The sequence below is a fragment of the Eulemur rufifrons genome, chromosome 4, assembly GCF_041146395.1.
Source record: "Eulemur rufifrons isolate Redbay chromosome 4, OSU_ERuf_1, whole genome shotgun sequence".
In the NCBI taxonomy this organism is placed as follows: domain Eukaryota; kingdom Metazoa; phylum Chordata; class Mammalia; order Primates; family Lemuridae; genus Eulemur; species Eulemur rufifrons.
The window spans coordinates 3376484-3399267 of NC_090986.1; the positions used below are offsets into that span (position 1 = coordinate 3376484).

A 22784-nucleotide genomic window follows, 5' to 3' on the forward strand; every position below is an offset into this window, starting at 1 on the left:
TCTTCTTCTTTAAATGCCTAGGAGAGAGAAGAGACCAGGCACCCCCTTCCAATCACTAATCTTTGTTATAGATTAATTGACTCCTTTATTGTCCTCTCAGTAACTCAGACCACATGGAATGCAAGTCATATGGTACCATGACTTTTATAACCTCCTTATAGAATGTTAAATATATCTTTACCAAAAGAAAGAAACACTTTCACACAATCAGCTCATTGTAGCTATGCATTAAGCATTACATAGAAAGATGCTGAAATTCTGTTAAACATCCCTGAATTGTGTCTATATAAATGATCCCAAATTTCTACTCTTTGGAACATTGACTTCCATTCTTTGGAATCTGTGCTTCCTGGGCAGCTGTCCTCAAACACTGTGATTGAATAAATTCTCTTTAAACTAAATTCTGACCCTTTAGCTTATTTCAGCTTGACAAGTTCAGCTTTTCTTTTTTTTTTTTTTAAATATAACAAGAATCAAATTATTTTTTATATTATTTATTTCAGCTTATAATGGGGGTACAAAAATTCAGGTTATATATATTGCCCATGTCACTCCCATCCCCCTGAGTTAGAACATTCAAGCGTGTCCATTCCCCAGACAGTGCACATAGCAATCATCATGTAGGTATACACCCATCCCCTCCCCGCAGCCCCCACCTCAGTCCGATACCCAGTTGGTGTTATTCTCAAATGTGCACTTAGGTGATGATCAGGGAAACCAATTTGTTAGTGAGTACATGTGGCGCTTATTTTTCCATTCTTGGGATACTTCACTTAATAGAATGGGTTCCAACTCTCTCCGGGAGAACAAAAGGGATTCTACATCACCATTATTTCTTATAGCTGAGTAATATTCCATGGTGTACATATACCACATTTTACTAATCCACTCATGAATTGATGGGCATTTGGGTTGTTTCCACATCTTTGCAATAGTGAACTGTGCTGCTATAAACATTTGGGTGCAGGTGTCTTTTTTATAGAATGACTTTTGTTCTTTTTGGTAGATGCCCAATAATGGGATTGCTGGATTGAATGGTAGGTCTACTTGAATCTGTTTAAAGTATCTCCATAATGCTTTCCACAGGGGTTGCACTAGTTTGAAGTCCCACCAGCAGTGTATGAGTGTTCCTGTCTCTCCACATCCACGCCAACATGTATTGTTTTGGGACTTTTTGATAAAGGCCATTCTCACTGGAGTTAAGAGATATCTCATTGTGGTTTTGATTTGCATTTCCCTGATGATTAGAGATGTTGAGCATTTTTTCATATGTTTGTTAGCCATTCTTATATCTTCTTTTGAAAAATTTCTATTCATGTCCTTTGCCCACTTTGTGATATTGTTATTTGATTTTTTCTTACTGATTTTCCTGAGTTCTAAATAGATTCTTGTTATCAGTCCTTTATCGGATGTGTAGCATGCGAAAATATTTTCCCATTCTGTAGGTTGTTTGTTTACTTTCGTGACTGTTTCTTTTGATGTGCAGAAGCTTTTTAATTTAATCAGGTCCAATTTATTTATTTTTGCTCTTCTGTGATTGTCTTAGGGGTCTTCCTCATAAATTCTTTGCCTAGGACAATGTCTGTAAGAGTCTTTACTACATTTTCTTCTAGAATTCTAATAGTTTCGCACCTTATGTTTAAGTCTGTTATGCACCCTGATTTGATTTTTGTGAGAGGTGAAAAGTGTGGGTCCTGTTTTAGTCTTCTACATGTGGCTATCCAGTTTTTCCAGCACCATTTATTGAACAAGGATTCTTTTCCCCAGTGTATGTTTTTGTCTGCTTTGTCAAATATTGGAGGGCTATATGTGGATGGTTTCGTATCTGGATTTTCTGTTCTGTTCCACTGGTCTGTGTCCCTGCACTTGTGCCAATACCATGAAGTTTTAATAACCACAGCCTTGCAGTATAGTTTGAAGTCTGGTAAATTGATACCTCCCATTTTGTTCTTATTGCATAGAATTGCTTTTGCTAAACCGGGTCTTCTCTGGTTCCACACAAAGCGTAAAATTATTTTTTCTATATCTGTGAAAAATGATGTTGGTAATTTAATAGGGATTGCATTGAGTATGTAGATCACTTTGGGCAGTATAGACATTTTAACTGATTTGTGTGTATTGATTTTGTATCCTGAGACTTTACTGAATTCATTGATCAATTCTAGGAATCTCTTGGTTGAATCCTTGGGGTTTTCCAGATATAACATCATATCATCAGCAAAGAGTGAGAGTTTGATCTCTTCTGTCCCTGTTTGGACTCCCTTGATTCTGCTCTCTTGCCTGATAGCTCTTGCAAGGACTTCCAATACTATGTTGAAAAGTAATGGGGACCGTGGGCAGCCTTGTCTGGTTCCAGTTCGAAGTGGGAATGCTTTGAATTTTTCCCCATTCAGTACGATGTTGGCTGTGGATTTGTCACATTTGGTTTGTATCATTTTTAGGTAGGACCCGTCTATGCCTATTTTGTTAAGCGCTCTTATCATAAAATGGTGTTGAATTTTGTCATATGCTTTTTCTGAATCTATTTAGAATATCATATGATCTTTATTTTTGCTTCTATTTATGTGTTAATTACATTTATAGATTTGTATATGTTAAACCATCCCTGCATCTCTGGGATAAAGCTCATATGGTCATTATGGATTTTTTTTTTTGATAAGCACTTGGATACGATTTGCTAGGATTTTATAGAGAATTTTTGTGTCTATATTCATAAGAGATAGTGGTCTGTAGTTTTCTTTTTTTGTTGCATCACTTCCCGGTTTTGGTATCAATGTTATATTGGCTTGGTAAAATGTGTTGGGGAGAATTCCATCCTTCTTGATGTTGTAGAATAGTTTATGTAGGATGGGCACCAGTTCTTCTTTGTAGGTGTGGTAAAATTTGGGTGTGAACCCATCTGGACCAGGGATTTTCTTTTTGAGAAGGTTTTTTATTGCTGTTTCAATTTCAGTTGTTGATATTGGTCTATTCAGGAATTCTATTTCTTCCTGGTTGAGCCTAAAAATTTGTCCATTTCCTCCACATTTTCCAGTTTGTGTGCATAAAGATTTTTGTAGAATTCATAGATGATATCATGTATCTCTGTCACATCAGTTGTGATTTCTCCTTTGATATTCCTGATGGAGGTTATTAGAGAATTTTCTTTTCTGCTCTTGGTTAGTCTAGCCAGAGGTGTGTCTATTTTGTTGATCTTTTCAAAGAATCAACTTTTCGTTTTATTAATCTCCTTTCTGGTTTTTTTGTTGTCCTTTTCATTTGATCTTAATAATTTCTCTCCTTCTGCTGGGTTTGGGGTCTGTCTGTTCTTATTTCTACAGCTCTTTGAGTCTATTCATTAGGTTGTCTATTTGTAAGTTTTCTGTCTTTTTGATGTAGGCATTTATGGAAATGAATTTTCCTCTGAGGACTGCTTTAGCTGTGTCCCACAGATTTTGATAAGTTGTGTCTCCTTTGTTGTTCAATTCAAAGAATCTTGATTTCCATCTTGACTTCTTCATTTATAAAATAATCATTCATGAGAAGGTTGTTTAGCTTCCATGACTTTGATAAGGAATGAGAATTTCTGCTAGGGTTAATTTCTACCCTTATTCCGTTATGATCTGAGAAGATGCATGGTATAATTTCTATTTTTTTTAAAAAATTTTTTAAGACATGCTTTATGTCCTAGGATATGGTCAATCTTAGAGAATGTCCCATGAGGTGATGAGAAGAATGTATATTCAGTGGATTTTGGGTAGAATGTCCTGTGGATGTCATTCAGGCCCACATGTTCTAGCTTTCTATTAAAGTCCATTATTTCTTTGTTTATTTTCTGTTTTGAGGATCTGTCCTATACTGTCAGTGGGGTATTAAAGTCTTCAGCTATTATAGTATTGTTATCTATCATTTGGATCAGATCAAGTAGGGTTTGCTTTATGCATCTGGGTGCACCTAAGTTGGGTACATATATATTAAGTATAGTTATATCTTCTTGTTGAATTGTGCCCTTCACCAGTATATAGAAACTATCTTTGTCTTTCATTCCTTTTGTTGATTTAAAAACTAAGTTATTGGAGATTAAAACCACCACACCAGCTTTCTTTTGGCTACCATTTGCTTGAAATATCTATTTCTACCCTTTTATTTTCAGTCTAAATGCATCTTTGCAGGTTAGATGAGTTTCCTGAAGACAGCAGATACTTGGTTTGTATTTTTTTTATTGATTGGGCCAGGGTATATCTCTTGAGTGGGGAATTCAAGCCATTCACATTGATTGAAAGAACTGATAATTGGGACAGAATTCTGTTCATCATGTTGAGTAGAATTGCATTGCTATGTTTTCTCTCTTGAGCCATTGTGGTATCTGGGATTTGATCTTTGGTTCTTGATTAGTTTTACATTCATGGGTCTTTCTTGTGCTGGTCCATGTGTAATTCTCTTTTGAGTACTTCTTGGAGGACTGGTCTTGTCTTGATGAATTTCCTCAGTCCTTGTTTAACTGAGAATGTCTTAATTTCTTCTTGGTATACAAAACTTAGCTTAGCTGGTATAAGATTCTAGGCTGGGCATTATTCTGTTTCAGAAGAGTGAGAATGGGGCCTCAGCCTCTTCTTGCTTGTAAGGTTTCAGTTGACAAATATGGCATAATTCTGATGGGTTTTCCTTTCTATGTTACTTGTTTCTTTCTCCTTACAGCTCAAAGAAGGGTCTCTTTAGTGGATATTTTGGTCAGTCTGATGACTGCGTGATGTGGAGTCTTCTTATTTGCTATGAATCTCCCAGGGGTTCTTTGTGCTTCTTGAACCTGTATATCTAGAGTTTTAGCAAGGCCTGGGAAATTTTCCTCAATTATGTCTTCAAATAGCTTATCCAACCCTTTCTTATTATCTTCTTCACCCTCAGGAATGCCGGTAACTCTCACATTAGGTTTCTTCACATAATTCCACATTTCTTGTAGACTTTGGTCTTTTCTCTTATTTCTTTGCTCTATCTCTGTGACTGACTTATTTAATTGGAAAGTGTTATCTTTCATCTCTGAGATTCTTTCTTCTGTTTGATCTGCTCTGCTCTTGAGACTTTCCACTGTGTTTTGTAGCTCCCTGAATAAATTCTTCATTTCCAGGAGTTCAGTTTGATTTTTCTTCAATATTTCAATTTCTTTAGTGAATTTTTCTTTCAAATCCTGGATTTTTTTTTTTGTGATTTCTTTGTGTTGGTTATCCATTTTTTCTTGTATATTCTTCTGCTTGTTTATAATCCATATTTGAAATTATTCCTGTGACATGTTGGTATTTTGAATCTGGTTTGTGTCAATTGGTAGAGAGCTGGTACTCCTCTTTGGGGGCAACCTTATGGTTTAACTCTTTATACTTCCCGTGTTCTGTCACTGAGCCCTTCCCATCTGGATCAATTGTTAGAGCTCTTCTTTTAGTTTTAGTCTGGATAGTGGCATGCTTTGTACTCTGTCCTTAGGCTGTGAAGCAGTCTAGATGTGTTGCTTCCTTTGTCACTAGGGGGAGCCTGTTGTTTATTGTTTAGAGTTTTTCTACCTCAGTTGAGGGCCTGCTCCTGAAGAGTCCAGCCCAGATGATAGATTTGACCTAAGACTGGTTTGACAAGTTAAGTCACTGTGCTGTGGACTTTCAGTTAGCAGTCAGGATTCACACTAGTTGCAGGCAAGAAGTGTCTTTTTTTTTTTTTTGCTCTTCCTCTCAAGGGGTGGTTTCTGCCTCTGTCTGTGAGAAAGACACGGCTAGGGCGAAGGAGCACTGCCCTCGCTCACCCAGCACCCCAGCTGCTGCAGCTCCCATGGGCAATTGTCTGCCCCACCCCAATGTCTACAAGGTCCACACTCCACACTCTTGTGACTGGGGAAGCACTCAGTGTTCACGCAAGGGCAGAGCTCCTAGCAAGGGTCCACAGACTAGTGGTGGGAGCCACCCAGGGGGTCACACAGCACCATATGGTTCTGCAGCAGCTATGCTGTGGACCCCGAAAATGGCTACTACCCACCTGCAGATCACCGGTGCTGGGGGTGAATGTTCAGGATCCGTCAGATGCCAGAGCTGGGGGCCTAGCAAGCCCAGGAGCCCACAGTAGCCCCCAGGCTAGAGAGCCATGGAGTGAAAGCTGTAATTTGGCTGTCTCCTCACTGCCTTTTGCGTTAGCACAGATCCAACTCTCCCCCTACAAGCGCCATCCCAGTGAAGAGCTCCTGGACTCCAAGGTGCTTCCCGCTAATGTCTCCTCTCCACAGAGCCCCATGTCTCCCATGGTGATTCTGCACCGACTTCAGGCATATCCCTAATTGATTGGGTGTGGAAGTCAGTGGGGAAACAAGCCGCTTTCCTGTGGGGCTGAACCCACCTCACTCGCTGGTGAGGCGGGTACAGCCGTCCTGCGCTCCACTCTCTATTGTCCGTCCTGCACTCTCCAGATTTTTGTGATCTTATTTCCCATTCACCTCAGTCTTTTCTTGCTTTCTGTGTCCCACGCTGATTCTACATGGATTCACACCATTGTTCTTGCGGGCGAGCGATCCTCTAGAGTTGTGGCAGGCCGAGATCCATGTCTTCCTCTCCGGCAGCACGAATCCAGGAGGTCACCTCCACTCTGCCATCACAGGAACCAACCGACAAGTTCAGTTTTCCAAAGTAAGGTAACTGGGTTCAGGTCTGTTTGAAGGCAGACAATGAACTTTGCTCCAATGAACTTGTCTGTATTTTTTATAATGAGAATTAACACTGCACCTACTTTAAAGGTTATGGTAATAAATAAATAAAAAAGAAAATGAAGGTGCAATGCTAAGCCAAATGCAGTCACAAAGTAAGTACTGAATAAATGAAAGGTATTTTATGATTATTATTGTTGTTATTATAGTTATTTTATAAGAAGTTAAACCTTTTTCTTTTTATTCCATTTAGGTGAGGGATAAATTAAATCCACTTAATGTGTCTTAAAGATAATATGGAAACAATATTTAACGAGATCACCTCATGATCAAATTTTGCCTGCTTATGAGAATAAATCAGGCTTAGAATATGATAAATTGGCTGAGTTCTGGTTTATACTCTGAAGCAAACATTCAGATTTGGGACAAATTCCTTAACCAGACTTTCTTCTATGATCTCTAGGTGCCACTATCTAAGTATTCCAGGGACCTGCAAATCTGCATCTGGCTCAAGCACCCTGATACTGTCTCCTGAAGGAAATAAAAATATTTCACCGCAAAATAGATTTCTTTGACATATGTTGAGGTGGCTGCTCAGAGCAGCTGCAAACAGAAGTAGCCCTGCAAAGCTGTTTTTATGGAGAGATTTGCATCTGTAGAGAAAGTCTGCACTGATGCAGTCAGGCTTTCTCTAGAGCCCTCCCTTGTCCAGATCTAAGAAACATTAATAAGAGTCTGAAACTTCTGAAAGTCTGAAAGGAACATTCACCATCTTTCTCTCTGAGGGTTGCTGCCTCTGAGGTTTCATCTACATAGCAAGACCACCTTTGCCAGCCAGTATCCTCTCCTCTACCTCCCATAACCTGTCTTAACACTACAACCTGATTTACCACCATAACATGTTTTTGCCCATGGTCTCAACCCATTTTCTTCCTATAACCTCAAAGTGGTATATGAGCCTCTGAACCCCACTGGGGTATTAGAGTAATAACCCTGATTTCCTCCTCTCACCCATGCAGGTTAATAAATCTGTATGTCATTATTCCTAGTAATCTCCCTTTTTTCATTCAACTTTTCAGAGACCATCTGGAGGGCAAAGGGGAAGTTCTCCCTTGGCCCTCATAGTTCTTGAGACTATTTTGCCCCTTATTTGATATGATACAAAAAAAAAAAACATTTTTGCCTAAAGTACTATTTGAGCAAAGAAAAAGTTCTGAATCAAGGATTCAGATTAAAGCCAAAATAGCAAAATAAATTTAAAAATTAATCTCAAAATGGATTATTTTAAACTATTATCTTATAGTTTGATTTTGTGCTTACTTTGTTTTGGGCGATCACACAATATGCACATATAGAAATAGACATATTGACATTTACTTTCTTTGTAAAATAAACAGTCTTTTTAAAAGTGCCAAACTTCTCACCTGAAAATTATTATATGTATATAATCACTTACCAGCAAGAGAAAAAAATATTTCCTAAACACCTGAACTCTCATTGTTGGCAACACTATTTTTGTCCCACTTCATATGGAATTTATATTTCAGCAAAAAGTACATACTGTGAAACAAAGGTTTCAGATTTTCACTGGCATCATTCATCCAATGGAATGGAATATTGTTTTACAATGCATAAGTAAAACAAACAAACAAAATTATAGATTCAAGCAAAATGGTGGAGGTAGAAGAGAAATACTAGATAAACACCTGGTTTAAATAAAATAGTTATAGTCATTGAATGACAATCAATATGTCAGAACACAACAATAACTAATAATCCAATGTATAATATTATTTCACAAATTTCAAATAATTTTTAAATGTCACATATTGTCTATTTGTTAACCACATAGTTGTGTTTGTTTTAGAACACAGACACGTGTTTATTTTTGAAGACTGAAATATATAGTTCTCAAATAGGCAATAAACTAATGCAAAAGTCCTCAACATCATCAGTCATCAGAAAAATACAAATTTATCAAAACAGGTTACTGCTACCCTCACTAGATTTGACAAAATTAAAGAAAAAGTTTGATAACCTTTGAGGCAACTAGAATTTTGTGCACTGCTGGTGGCAGTATAAAATTGAACAATTACTAGGAAAACAGTTTACTAAAACTTTCACTATACAACTACAAAGAGAAATAAAAACACAATATCACAAAAAGTAAGTTATTAGCAGTTGTATTCATAACAGCTTCAAACTGAACATAGCCCAGGTTAGCAAAATATTGAGTAAACAAACAGTGATATATTCAACAAAATGGAATTATATGCAGCAATAAAAAATAGCAAATTACCAATCAATTTAACACTATGGAAGAATGTTTAAAAACATATTAAACTGAGCAAACAAAACAAATACTAAAAAGAAAACCTATTGTTGATTCTATTAATGCAAAATTTTAAGAAAATGCAAACTAAAGAATGGGGATAAAGATGAGAGCAGTGGCTACATCCTAGGTGTGGGTTTCCCTGGAAAAGAGCGTGCAGGTTCTCTCTGAGGTGGTGGAAATTGTGTCTCTTGATAACGGATGTGAGTTGCCAGTGCAGCGACTTGGGGACACTGGTTGAGGGGAACACATTAGGTGTGAGCATTCTACTGTGTGTAAACTATACCTCCCTTTGAAACAAATGGCAACAGCTAATCATCAAAATTGCTTGAATAGTTAATTAATTCTTTGCAAAAACATTTATTGTGGGATGTGGCTTAGAAACATTTTACTAAGGAGTAAAGATTTGCACATTCTTTTTTTTGAGACCACTGACCTGAAGGCAGATAAAAAAAAAAATTTATCAATCAATATTTTATTTGATAATAACAGCTCACTAAATGAACCCAGAGTGTGAAGGTTCATCTGCAATTCAGAACAAAGCACACACACACACACACACACACACACACGATACAGATGTCAAAATGTATGTATACCTTCTCTCTGTGGAATCCCACACAATTACTTTGTACAGCCTTGAATGTTGGGGCAAATAAGCGTACTCCTATTCATGATTTAAGGCCACACACTGACCCACACACTGACCCGCACACTTTCTCAGTGCACCCTTGACCTGGCTGTTCCACAGACTGTAGATGAGGGAGTTCAGCGTAGGAGTGAAGACGGTATAGAAGGCTGACACCACCTTATCATGAGCAGCTGACCTGTAGGATTTGGGTCTCATGTAGATAAAAATGGCAGCTCCATAAAAGAGTCCCACCACAGCCAAATGTGAAGAGCAGGTGGCAAAGGCCTTCCTGAGGGCTTCTGTGGAGCACATGCGGAGAACAGCAGCGAGGATGAGACTGTAGGAGGTCAGGATGAGGGAGAAGGGGACCAGGAGCATCAGCACACAGCAGATGTACATGACATGCTCAAAGACAGACGTATCAGCACAAGCCAAACACACCAGCGCGGGAGCCTCACAGAAGAAATGATCGATCTCGTGTGCGCTGCAGTATGGGAAGCTCAAGGTAGTGACAGCCTGCACGAGCTCATCAGCTGTCCCCAGGGACCAAGACCCCAAAGTCATTCTCAGGCATACCTGCCGGCTCATGAGGACGGGATATCTCAATGGGTGGCAAACGGCCACATAGCAGTCGTAGGACATGGCTGCTAAGAGGAAACTCTCTCTACCACTGAGGATGAGTGAGATAAATATCTGCAACCCACAGTCAGTGGGGGAGATGGACTTCTTGCCTGTCAGAAAGCCAGCAGCCATTCTGGGCACAGTGGTGGAGACCAGCATCATGCCCATGAGGGAGAATTGGCTCAGTAGGAAGTACATGGGCGTGTGGAGCCGGTGGTCCTGGTGAATCAAGAGAAGCATGAGGGTGTTGCCCAGGAGAGAAGCGATGGCCATTGTCAGCACCACTGCCAAGCGAGCAAGGTGGAGTCTTGTGTGCTTAAAGAGTCCTAGGAGAATGAAGTCTGAGCTGGTGTTTCTCTTCTCCATAATTTCTACCAGTGTGACACTGTAAATGGAAAACAAGAAGGTAGGGGCTTTTATCATTAAAAATCTTGGCTTTTATCATTAAAAATCTTAGTTTGACTTCATGACTTCTGTACAAGCACTGGATAAGGAATCCTAGGTCCTGGGTTAAAGCCCTGCATTTCAGTCCACATGCTTTCCTTAGTCTGGCAACTTTGTCATGTTATAACTGAAGTCATGTATGCACTTTTCCCAGGAGTATATTTGTACATCAAAGTGTATCAAAAATATTTTTAAAAGCTGTCAAAGATCATAATTGTAAAGATTTACTTTTATTATTTTTATGTTACTTGTATTACTATTATTGTGATTTTGTTATACATACTGATAACAAAATTAACTGGTTCAGAGAAAAAACACTCATTTAGAAACCTGCCATTTAGGCTTGAGTCTTAGATGCCTTATATTCACCTTTTTGAAACTGAAACATACTCAAATTAGGCCTTTTTAAAAATAGGCAAGAAGTTACACTTGTTTTACTATGGGTTACCAGAAACACAGAATGGAATATACAAGTATAAATAAAACAAAACTCTTCCTTTGAACAATAATAATAATATCTCATATAATTGATAAATTTTTCTTCCACTAACTAAAAATCTTTTAATGCCTAGTTTTTAAAGTGCAGGCATTCTAATTCAACTCCTTCTGCTTTGAAACCTTCAGCATCTGCTCACTGCAATTCAAATAAAATGCAAAATTTCTTCCCAAGCTTACTGGGGCTCGTAGACATGCCCTATTTAACATTTTCCGTACAACATACAGTCACAGAGACATAGAAGGGCCAAATTAGGGAAAAAAAGCATTAGAGTATCTTTGATGTTGATAAATGCCAAGAGAAAATAGCAACATCTATAACAAGAAGTAAGGTGATGAAAAGGACAAGGAAACAATTTTTAAATGGTTTCATCTCTATGGAGTATTATTATTAATCACAGGCAAAGTATCAAAATATTTGGAAATGAAAAAACATGTTTTTTTAAAATATCTAAATTGATATTTGGACTCTTTAAGATTTTTAAAATATTTTACAAAGCGAATGTGTTTTCTTAAGCAACACAATCAAAATGACTGAGCCCACAAAAATGAGTACAACTTCATTTGGATGGGTTTGTAGGTTGAGAATTGTTATAAATTGGGCATGGAAGGATGTCCCAGTGTTTCACATTTTAAAACTCTATACTATGAACAAACCTTGTAAACTCATAGTAGAAGAGCTCAGAGCTGCAAGGAGCTAGTTCCCTCTTTTATTAGCATAAAAATGCACAAATCCATCACTTTTGTACATATACAGGATTGTAGACCTCTTTCTGGTACAGACAGTTTTCAGACTGATTTCACATCAAAGTTATAAAGACATCCAAATCTCTGAGCTTGTGTAGAGTTTGCCTAATCATTGATTACTGCAGAGACAGAGATAGTGATGATGCTTTTCAATCAGGGTCTGATTTGGTGGATGCCCTAATGATGTAAAATTTAGGTGGCGGACAGAACCAACTTGTTGCATACCCATCTCACACACGGGTGGTCTCATCCATGGACCTGCTGAAAGGCAATGTCTGTGGCTCATTAAATTGCTGTGTCTACCACACAAGCATCCAGATGTGAAGGGACACAATGACACACAATAACACCAGCATCTTTGAGATGACTTGTTTAAACACTGGATATCTGGGATATAACAAAGATTTTAGGCAAAAAACAGGCAATATAGCCAAAGACTTTACTTACTCAAGTCTTTGCCAACCCTTGTAGATCTGCACTCTCTTGCTTCTATCTAGTTAACATACACAGTCTCTTATTTTATATCCTATTTAAATTATCTTTGTCATATGGTTGCTGCAGCCATCTGACTCCTCGACCACAGGCTTGCACTGTCTCCATTATAGCTTTAAACAACCCTGGACTCATCGCATTGATGCAGCACTGGACTTGGAATAGAGAAATCCTGGTTTGAGAATCATTGCTGCTGCTGTAACTGTAATCCCAGCGTCTCTGGAGGCTGAGGTGGAAGGATCTGGGATTTGGAGAACAATCTGAGCAAAAAGACTCATCCCTAAAAAAATTTTTTTAAGAATTAGCATTGCGTGGTGGGTTGTATGGGTAGGAGGATCCTTTGAGCACAGAAGTTCAAGGCTGCAGTGAGGTATGATCGCACCACTTCATTCCAGCCTGCGTGACAGATCAAAGCCTCATATCAAAAAAACAAAAAACAAAAAACAAATCACTGCTTCTAGTCAGCTTTTTCAAAATTATGATAGGTGTATCACTGGTGGTATAGGACATGATTTTAGGTAGTATTTGGAATAACGTTTTCTATCTGAGTGGTTACATATGAATTTTAATATGTGCAAAGAAAAAAATAAACATTAAATCATGGAAAAATCACTGCTGTTATTTTATATATGTAGGATGAGGGGAAAATTACTTAATCTTGTTTTTTTGTTTTGTTTACTTATATGTTTTAAATTATAAACTTTTTAAACAGATTACTCAAGGAATTAAATAATGTTTCCATGTAAAGAGTTTTGAAATAGTTTCCCGAGTCATTTTGTATATTGACATAAAATTTGTTTTTAATTTTATTTTAATTTTTCAGTCTAGATCATATGCTGCCATTTTTTAAACATGTTCAGAAGTTTAAAAGTCATAACATAAAATGTAAATTAGATCATTTGAACTGAATGCTAGGGCAACATTAAGGTGAAATTCTGATTTGAAAAGAATAAACGTCATAATCTAAAATGCTATACTTTTAAGAATTAAATGTTCTTACTCTAGAGGTAGAGGTAGAGGAGCATGTGTGAGAGAGAAAGAAGAGAGAGATAAATGATCACACACACACACAAATGTGTGTCTAAATAAAATACCACTTTAATTTGTAACCATGGCTCTTTAAAGTGAAAATGTAACAAATAAATAAGTCTACATTCTCCTCCTATACTATAAAAAATTATAATATATGATATTATAATAAATTGGGCTTTCAGCGTGCTGTGGCAGTCAGATAACTTAGTAGAAAAATGAGCTTTACTTCATTGCTCTATTCTTCTTTCATCTACACAGAGCAATGCAGCTTGGTCATCTTTGTCATTCAAAGACATGTTTTGAATAACAGATTTTTTTGTCATTATTGATATGCAGTTGCTTTGGCTTGTTAAATGGAACATTTATACCTCAATTAAAAGACAATACAATTAGCTCTGAAAATTTTGAGAATGTGAACAGACACATAACATTTATAAATATTTCTTGTTTAGGTCAGTTTGTGGACTGAATTAAATCTAAGCTATTAAATAGAATAACTAGAGTTAAACAAAACATTTTTAAAAACTATATATATTTTTTCCCAGAAGTGGGAGAAATTTTTTCCATCCAGAAATAGATGGTAGATAGTTTTCTGTTTGTACATGTATGCATCCTTCAGAAAGGAAAAGGAGATTTTTTCATTATTTTAAAAGTAACAGTATATTTTGCCCCTATTTTTAAAAATCTATTCTAAGCCATTTTTATTTAAAAAGATCTAAGGAATTTTGTATCTGTTAATTGCAAACCTTGCCCTTTCTGATGCTGGTAGGTAATTTGACTGTAGTCTACTTTCCACATTCACACTTGGAAACACACACAGGTCATTGTTCTAGACTCTTAGAATTCCATTCAACCATCTCCTATTCCCTTCCTTCTGCCATCCTGCCCTCCATAAAACCAGTGTCTCTATGTCCACAAGCTGTTGTGATAACATGGAGAATTCCCTGAAGCAGCTACACTGTTCAGTGAAAAATTCCTCTAAGATGAACTCCATCATTTGACAGAATTAACTGCTTATTCAGGAAGAGTTTGGTCCTGATGGTTCATAGACTGCGTCTTACGTTGTCAGAACATCACTCGGACAATAGGGAGACTTTGACTTTGTATTGTTTGTGGATGCAATTTCAGAAATGTTACTTTGCCATTCAAAATACACATGTAAAATACCAAACACATGACAAACATAAATAATTTGAAGTTACTTCCTAATATAATGAAAAATAATCCTCAATGAAATTAGACTCACCTTTGTAGTAAAGAGTCGTAGGCAATGAGATATATATTTAATATATAGGACTGGATGTTCCTGATGAGTTGTCTAGAAATGTATGATTACACCAGCACTGTGAATACACCACTTTGGGCTCCTGACCTCAGGCTATATTTAGTAAAAAGTCCCATATGACCACTGAAAGTTTCCTACACTTACAAAATAGCTTCCTTGGAGCAATGATACTTTAAAAGGCAAGTCACCTTTAACAAGGGAACACAGATTTAAATGTTTCCTAAGGGTAAATGAAAGCAATGAACTAAGTTAGCACCCAGGTTTTACTAAAAGCAGAAACACTGTAAATGGGAACATGAAAAGATGTGTCATTGGTAGAGACAGAAAATGCAATGAATGAATTAGTTGAGGCAAAAACTGGAATTCTGCTCATTGATGGTCCTTGAATTGAACAAATGTGACTAAATTGCCTGAAATAAAGAAACTTAATTTTTTAAAAATTGTACTCCGACAATAATAATAGATTTTGTTCAAGGTGCATTTCAGCATGCTAGTGAACATGCTCAGCATTTCACAAGCATGTACATACATTTTATTTAATCTTTGAAGCAACCCCTTGATCTATAAACTTCTACGTTTTACAGGTTTGAGAACAATGTTACTGGTTTTAAATACCATACCTATTTGTAACTATCATGAGTTAGCAGAGTGAAAAAACTTTGATGTTTAAATCACCTTAAATTTGTGTTTTCTTAAGGAACATCTGAATCATACAGAAGCCTTGTCAACTATAATTTGATAAACATTGTTTTAAATAAATTATCTAAATGTGATTTCTATCCTGAATTAGGTGTCAATGCTTTGATACCCTATAACTAAGAAATTCCCAATTTTGCTACATTAAAGTTTCGTTTTTTTTGTTTTTTTTTTATTTTTTTTACTTTTTATTTTTTTATCATTAATAACAATTTAATTTTACAGAATTAAAGAGTCTAACAATATATCTTGTTAGATACAGCATGTCCTCATAATGTATACATTATTTCTTGTACAATGATATGAAATAATATGGGAAATATTCATGATAAAATATTAAGAGAACAATGCAAGTTAAAAACAACAGTTTCATATTTTTTTCCCCACCCCCCCTTTCCCGAGTCAGCACCTTCAAGTGTTATGTTTTTTTTTTTAATTGTTGACTGACTTTATGCAAGGTGACGGTAAGTAAAACCTAGACCTCTCATTATAGATTTTGTTGAATCATAATAATCTGGGTAGTTTCTGAGATATGATCTATTTTGCATTCATTGTGGCAGAGAGTAAATCTGTGGTCCATAAATGTTTTATTTTTTTTAATTTTGTACCCCCATAATGAGCTGTTTTGTTTTTAATCCTGTTTCTATTCCTTACCCATTTCATGATCTTGCATAACCATTACAAATGAGCTTCACATTCCTCTCATTTAAAATATTCATACTAAATTTGCTTATTTTGTAGCATTATTATAAGGATTAAATGAAATATTGTAAACGACCTGGAAGAGTATCTGGCCCATGGTAAATGCTATATCAATGTTCACTGTGATCATTTTAAGCAGAAAAAAAAATATCTCTGAAGCAGAATTAATGTTGATTCTGACCTAAGTATTATCAAAAATTATCTAAAAATAGAAAATAAGACAAAGGGAGGGTAGCCTGTACTTTCAATGTTGTGGTGAAGCATTTTGGGCAGTTCTGTTCAAAGCTTATTTATTAAATAGTTCTCTGGGTGAATTTACCTGTGTTTGATTTGCTAACTACTGAGAATTAGGGCCCAGAATCTGTGCAGTTGTATGTTAACATGTATATTTGCATCGAGTAGAGACGCAAATAGTTTCTGTCCAAGTCAAGTAAGACATCTACAAGTTTTATCCTAACTGGAAACAAAACCAAAAGCAATGGGGTATTTTTTCCCTGATATCAAATAAATGGTGTCTTATCCAACACCATTTCTCCAACTCTCAGACACCAACTGAGTGTCCTACAATTTCATTCAATCCTAACACTAACTGCCTAGAGTTGGCATCAGACTCATCAAGCTGAAATACTCAGTCCCACAAGACTGCCTTCACTTCAGGTGCCAGTCACAAATACTAGGTCCCCAGGTTACCTACACTCCTGCTATTTGGCTATAAAATCAATGGTTCCCACAACCACCCTCTGTCAGGTTAGACAATTTGCTAGAATGACTCACAGAAGTCAGGAAAATTCTATACTGACAATTACAGTTTATTGCAAAGGATACAAATGAAGACAGATGAACACATACATCTGGAAGGGTTCAGAAGGGACCCTAACACAAAAGCCCCTGTCTCTGTGGAGTTGTGCTACACTCTGGACACACAGGTGTGTACACTAACTCAGAAGCTCCCTGAACCCTGTCACCTGGGGGATTTTATGGAGGTTTTATTGGGTAGGCTTGATTGTGGCTCTTGGTGATGAACTCAATCTCCAGCTTCTCTTCCCTCCCCAGAAGTTGGGGGCTGGAGCTGAGCTGTCCAAGCTTCTGATCAAGGCTTGATCATTCTGACAAGGCCCAATCTGAAGGAGATCTAGGGCTCTGCCAGGAGTTTAAAACCTTTGTAGTTTCTTGAGTGATAACAGTGATAAGGGCCTTGTTTGTTCTAATGAGGCAACTCTTGGCTTTTATCACTGTCATCACTCAGAAAATGAAAAGGGATAAGGAGCTCTGTGCCAAGAACTGAAGACAAATACCAAACATTTTTTCATATTGTACAAAAAAAGCTTGAAGCAAAAATAAAAACTAATAAGATTTATTTCAGTATGACTTTCCCAGAGGATTATAAAAGACATTTTTGAACTCAAAACCTCTTTGAACCAGCAGTAACAGCATGTTGGTTCCTTCACGGGTGAGTTAAATACACCTTTGGCAAATGTTCATTCTATATTTGTGTGAGAGGCATGTATTCAACTTTGGGAAAATTATACTGTTTCAGAAGATACAAGTGATTTTGTCTCAAATTGGCTCAGATTAAAACTTACTTGGTTAGAGAGTACCTGGTACATAGGCTTCATAAGCAAACAACTCCTTTGCCATTTTGTCATGCAGAACCCTGGTGACAAATGTGCTAATCCATTCATGCTGCTATAACAAAATACCTGAGTTTGAGTAATTTATAAACAATAGAAATTTATTCCTCACAGTTCTGGGAGTGGGGAAGGATCAAGCAACCAGCATATGGTGTCTGGTGTGGGACTTCTTTCTGCATCCTTCAATGGTGGGGAAATGGCAAAAAAGACCAAAGGAAATGAACGCTATGTCCTCACATGGCAGAAGAGGAGAGTGAGCCCCTCCCCTCTTTTATAAGGCCTTTTATAAGAATCCTAATCCCATTTCTGAGGCCTATGGCTTCTAAAGGCCCAAACTCTTAATACATTTATGTTAGTGATTAATTTCAACTTATGAATGGGGAGGACACATTCAGACCACAGCACCAACTGACCTTCCTTTTGCCTTCGCTACCAGACAGAATACTCACAACATGAGGTGCCACATCACAGAACAAAGACACCATCTTCAAAGCACTTGGAATTGGGTGAGATGGCTCTAAGAAGGTGGTTTTATGATGAGCGTTGCCAGCCTCAAGTGGGAGCAATACATGAAGACTGTTTGGCTTCATCGTCTTCTGAACCCACCTGGAAGATCATGGTGAGGACTTGGTCATGCTGAATTGGAGAAAGGGAATAATGAGGTACTTGAAATTTGTTCTTGGCAGACTGGGAGCATCTTACATGAACTCTCCAAAACAAGGTGATCCAGGATCCAATAAACAAATGTCAAAGTAGGGAGAGGAAAAAAAAGTGAAGTAATGAAGGACCACTGCTCCATGAGATAATTCTTATGCAAGTGTGAGTGTACCGCTTCTAGGGGCCTCAGCAATGTGTAAGGAAGACTTGTTTGTTCCAAAGACTGAGTTTGGCAGGGAGAATTTAGTGGTCAATGGTTATTGTTGCTAAACATCTTACATATATATGACCTTCCCTGGCTGAAGTACTGATATACACTCTTTTATTTATCACTGCTCACATCTATAATGTCTAGGATTGGGAATCATTAATTTTAGTCTTTATGAAACTAGAAATTAATTAACTACATCATTTAAGTGCATCAAATTTCTATTGTCCTTCATCCTAACCAATAGTTGGCATTGATAAACTTTCAGTTTTTCTAATTTTTTGACTGGGAAATGGAATCATATTTTATACGTAATTTAAGTTTCCCTGATTTCTAATAAATTTAAACATCCTTTCACTCATGAAATGTCAATTCTTCTTTCTTTTTCTATGAAAATACTTATTCATACAATATATCCATTTTTTTCCTTTGGGGATTTCAGACTATTTATTTTGCAAATATCTTTATATACATTTCATCATTTATCAGTTATAAATATCACACATTACTTCTCCCAGTTTTATTTTATTTTACTCTCTGTTCCATGCCTTTTGACAATGAAAAGTTCTTAAATAGATTTAAATTTCTCAAATATTTCTTTTATGATTTGAGCTTCTAGGTTGTAAAAATTCATTATCTTCTATGTGACCGTTAACGTGTCCTTCCCTAATTTCTCCAAAAATTGCTTATGATTTGCCTTTCTATTGAATATCTCAATTCTGTGAAATCAAATTTATGTATGGTTTTGTTCTTTTGTCACTTATATATTTTTCAAATAATTTTCTAAAACTATGGTTCAATTAAATGTTTTTAAAATTCATGTAGGAGATTTGTTAGGTTTTCTTAATTCCTATAAACGGCCTTTAATTTATTTTAGGTTGTTTATTTAGAAGATTTTATAATCTTTAGGATGATAATATTGTATACCAAGCCTCATACTTTCTCCTCTTTTTATGTTTTGAGCTAGTTTGAAATTAAAATTCAAGTATGACAGGGGTGCTGAGAAAAGATATTATTTTCTTTTTTCTCCTATTAAGCAGAGCTTATCGAACCTTTCAGAATTCAATGATCTATTACATCATAATTTTTTTGATACTTTAATCTCATTTTTATTTTTATATAGGTCAGGTATATCTTTGATCTCTGGTTCTTTGAAGAGTTTTCTTTTTCTATTTATGTACAGCAGCTTTACTAAAATATATTTTGATTCAGATTTATTTTTACTTTACCTTCTCAGGACATATTTGACTTTTTTAATCTGAGAACTCATAACTTGTGTTAATTTTAGTCAGTAGTAACTCAAATATTTTCTCCTATACTTTATAGGAGGGACAGAATACTTGTGCATTTTTTTGTAAATATGTGCAAGCCATATTAATATATGTTTTACACTCACTAATTTCCAATATCTAATTATTTTATTATTAACAATATCAACACCAATTATATACTTCCCGTCTACAAATATGTGTTATGATTCTGAATGATACTGAAGTCATGGTATGATTCTGTGAGCATCTGCACAAAACTGAGTGATGAAGAGGGGATGGTTTCATTGTCATGGTCACTAAAATTGCAGAAAGAAGCTGTAATAGAAGGCCACAAAACGCTGAAATAGACAGAACCCAGGATATTTATACTAATTATATTTGAAATTAAAATTGAGTTTTTCATCAAGAAACAAAAATTTGAACTGAGGCTTTAAAGGTTAAGTGACTTAGCCAAGGTCACAAAAGGAAATAACAACAAAATTTTGTCAGTGAGTACTATAGTCTTCAGTACTGTTTTGCTCATAAGTTTTATTCTAGTAATATTATTTGTATAGTCTTCTTGAAATATTATACAGTAATATAGTTAAAAATGTATTAAAACTGTATAAATAGACATTTTAACAATGTTGATTCTTCCAATCCACGAGCATGGTATATTTTTCCATCTATTTGCAAGTTCTGCTATTTTTTTCTCAGTGTTTCATAGTTTTCCTTATAGAGGTCCTTTACCTCTTTAGTTAGGTATATACCTAGATATTATATTTTCTTTGTTGCTATTTTGAAGAGTATTGAGTCTTTAATTTGGTTTTCTGATTGACTGTTATTGGCATATATAAATGCCTCTGATTTGTGTATATTAATTTTGTAGCCTGAGACTTTGCTATATTCGTTAATCAATTCCAGGAGTCTCATGGTTGAATCCTGGGGGTTTTGCAGATATAACATCATATCATCAGCAAAAAGTGAGAGTTTGATCTCTTCCTTCCCTATTTGGACTCCCTTGATTTTGCTCTCTTGCCTGATAGCTCTCGCAAGGACTTCCAATACTATGTTGAAAAGTAATGGGGACAGTGGGCAGCCCTGTCTGGTTCCAGTTCTAAGTGGGAGTGCTTTCAATTTTTCCCATTCAGAATGATGTTGGCTGTGGGTTTGTCATATATGGCTTGTATCATTTTTAGGTAGGTTCCATCTACGCCTATTTTGTTAAGCGTTTTTATCATAAAAGGGTGTTGAATTTTGTCAAATGCTTTTTCTGCATCTAATGAGAGTATCATATGGTTTTTGTTTTTGCTTCTATTTATGTGGTGAGTTACATTTATAGATTTACGTATGTTGAACAACCCCTGTATCTCTGGGATGAAGCCCACTTGGGCGTGGTGGATTATTTTTTTGATAAGTACTTGGATTCAATTTGCTAGTATTTTATTGAAAATTTTTGCATCTATAGTTATGAGAGAAATTGGTCTGTAGTTCACTATTTTTGTTGCATCCAAGTGATCTACAGATTCAATGCAATCCCTATTAAATTACCAACATCATTCTTCACAGACGTAGAGAAAATAATTATACACTTTGTATGGAATCAGAGAAGACCCCGTATAGCAAAAGCAATTTTAAGCAACAAAAACAAAATGGGAGGTATTAATTTGCCAGACCTCAAACTATACTACAAGGCCGTGGTTCTTAAAACAGCCTGGTACTGGCACAAGTACAGGAACACAGACCAGTGGAACACAACAGAAAATCCAAATATAGAACCATCCTCATATATTCACCTAATTTTTGACAAAGCAGGAAAGAATATACTCTGGGGACAAGAATCCCTATTCAATAAATGGTGCTGGGAGAATTGGTTAGCCACTTGTAGAAGACTGAAATAAGACCCACAGCTTTCACCTCTCACAAAAATCAAATCACGGTGGATAACAGACTTAAACCTTAGGCGTGATACAATCAGAATTCTAGAAGAAAATGTAGGAAAGACTCTTACAGACATTGGCCTAGGCAAAGAATTTATGAAGAAGACCCCCAAGGCAATCACAGCAGCAACAAAAATAAATGAATGGGACATGATTAAACTAAAAAGCTTCTGCACAGCCAAAGAAACAGTCACGAGAATAAACAGACCACCTACAGAATGGGAAAAAATTTTTGCACACTACACATCAGATAAAGGACTGATAACAAGAATCTATTTAGAACTCAGGAAAATCAGCAAGAAAAAATCAAACAACCCTATCAAAAAGTGGACAAATGACACGAATAGAAACTTCTCTAAAGAAGATATAAGAATGGCTAACAAACATATGAAAAAATGCTCAACATCCCTAATCATCAGAGAAATTCAAATCAAAACCACAATGAGATATATCACTTAACCCCAGTGAGAATGGCCTTTATCAAAAAAACCCAAAACAACACATGTTGGCGTGGATGTGGAGAGACAGGAACACTCATACACTGCTGGTGGGACTGCAAACTTGTGCAACCCCTGTGGAAAGCATTATGGAGGTATCTTAAACAGATTCAAGTAGACCTGCCATTTGATCCAGCAATCCCATTATTGGGCATATACCCAAAGGAAAAAAGGTCATTCTGTAACAAAGACACATGTACCCGAATGTTTATAGCAGCACAATTCACAATAGCAAAGATGTGGAAACAACCCAAATGCCCATCAATACATGACTGGATTAGTAAGCTGTGGTATATGTATATCATGGAATATTACTCAGCTATAAGAAATAATGAAGATACGACATCTCTATGGTTCTCCTGGAGAGAGTTGGAACCCATTCTATTAAGTGAAGTATCCCAAGAATGGAAAAACAAGCATCACATGTACTCACCAGAAAATTGGTTTCCCTGATCATCACCTAAATACACAT

At 36.4% G+C, this 22784-nt stretch overlaps 1 protein-coding gene across 1 annotated transcript; it reads right to left on the bottom strand.

The window, feature by feature from the left end:
• Positions 1-9651: 9651 nt before the first annotated feature.
• Positions 9652-10602, bottom strand: LOC138382518 (olfactory receptor 2T33-like). The gene has a single exon (XM_069466988.1). It carries the CDS (start codon positions 10600-10602, stop codon positions 9652-9654), a length of 951 nt encoding a protein of 316 aa, XP_069323089.1.
• Between the last annotated feature and the right edge of the window lie 12182 nt (positions 10603-22784).

Excerpts from the sequence above, each read along its gene's own strand:
- LOC138382518 (XM_069466988.1), bottom strand. The coding sequence starts at position 10,602 with ATGGAGAAGAGAAACACCAGCTCAGACTTCATTCTCCTAGGACTCTTT.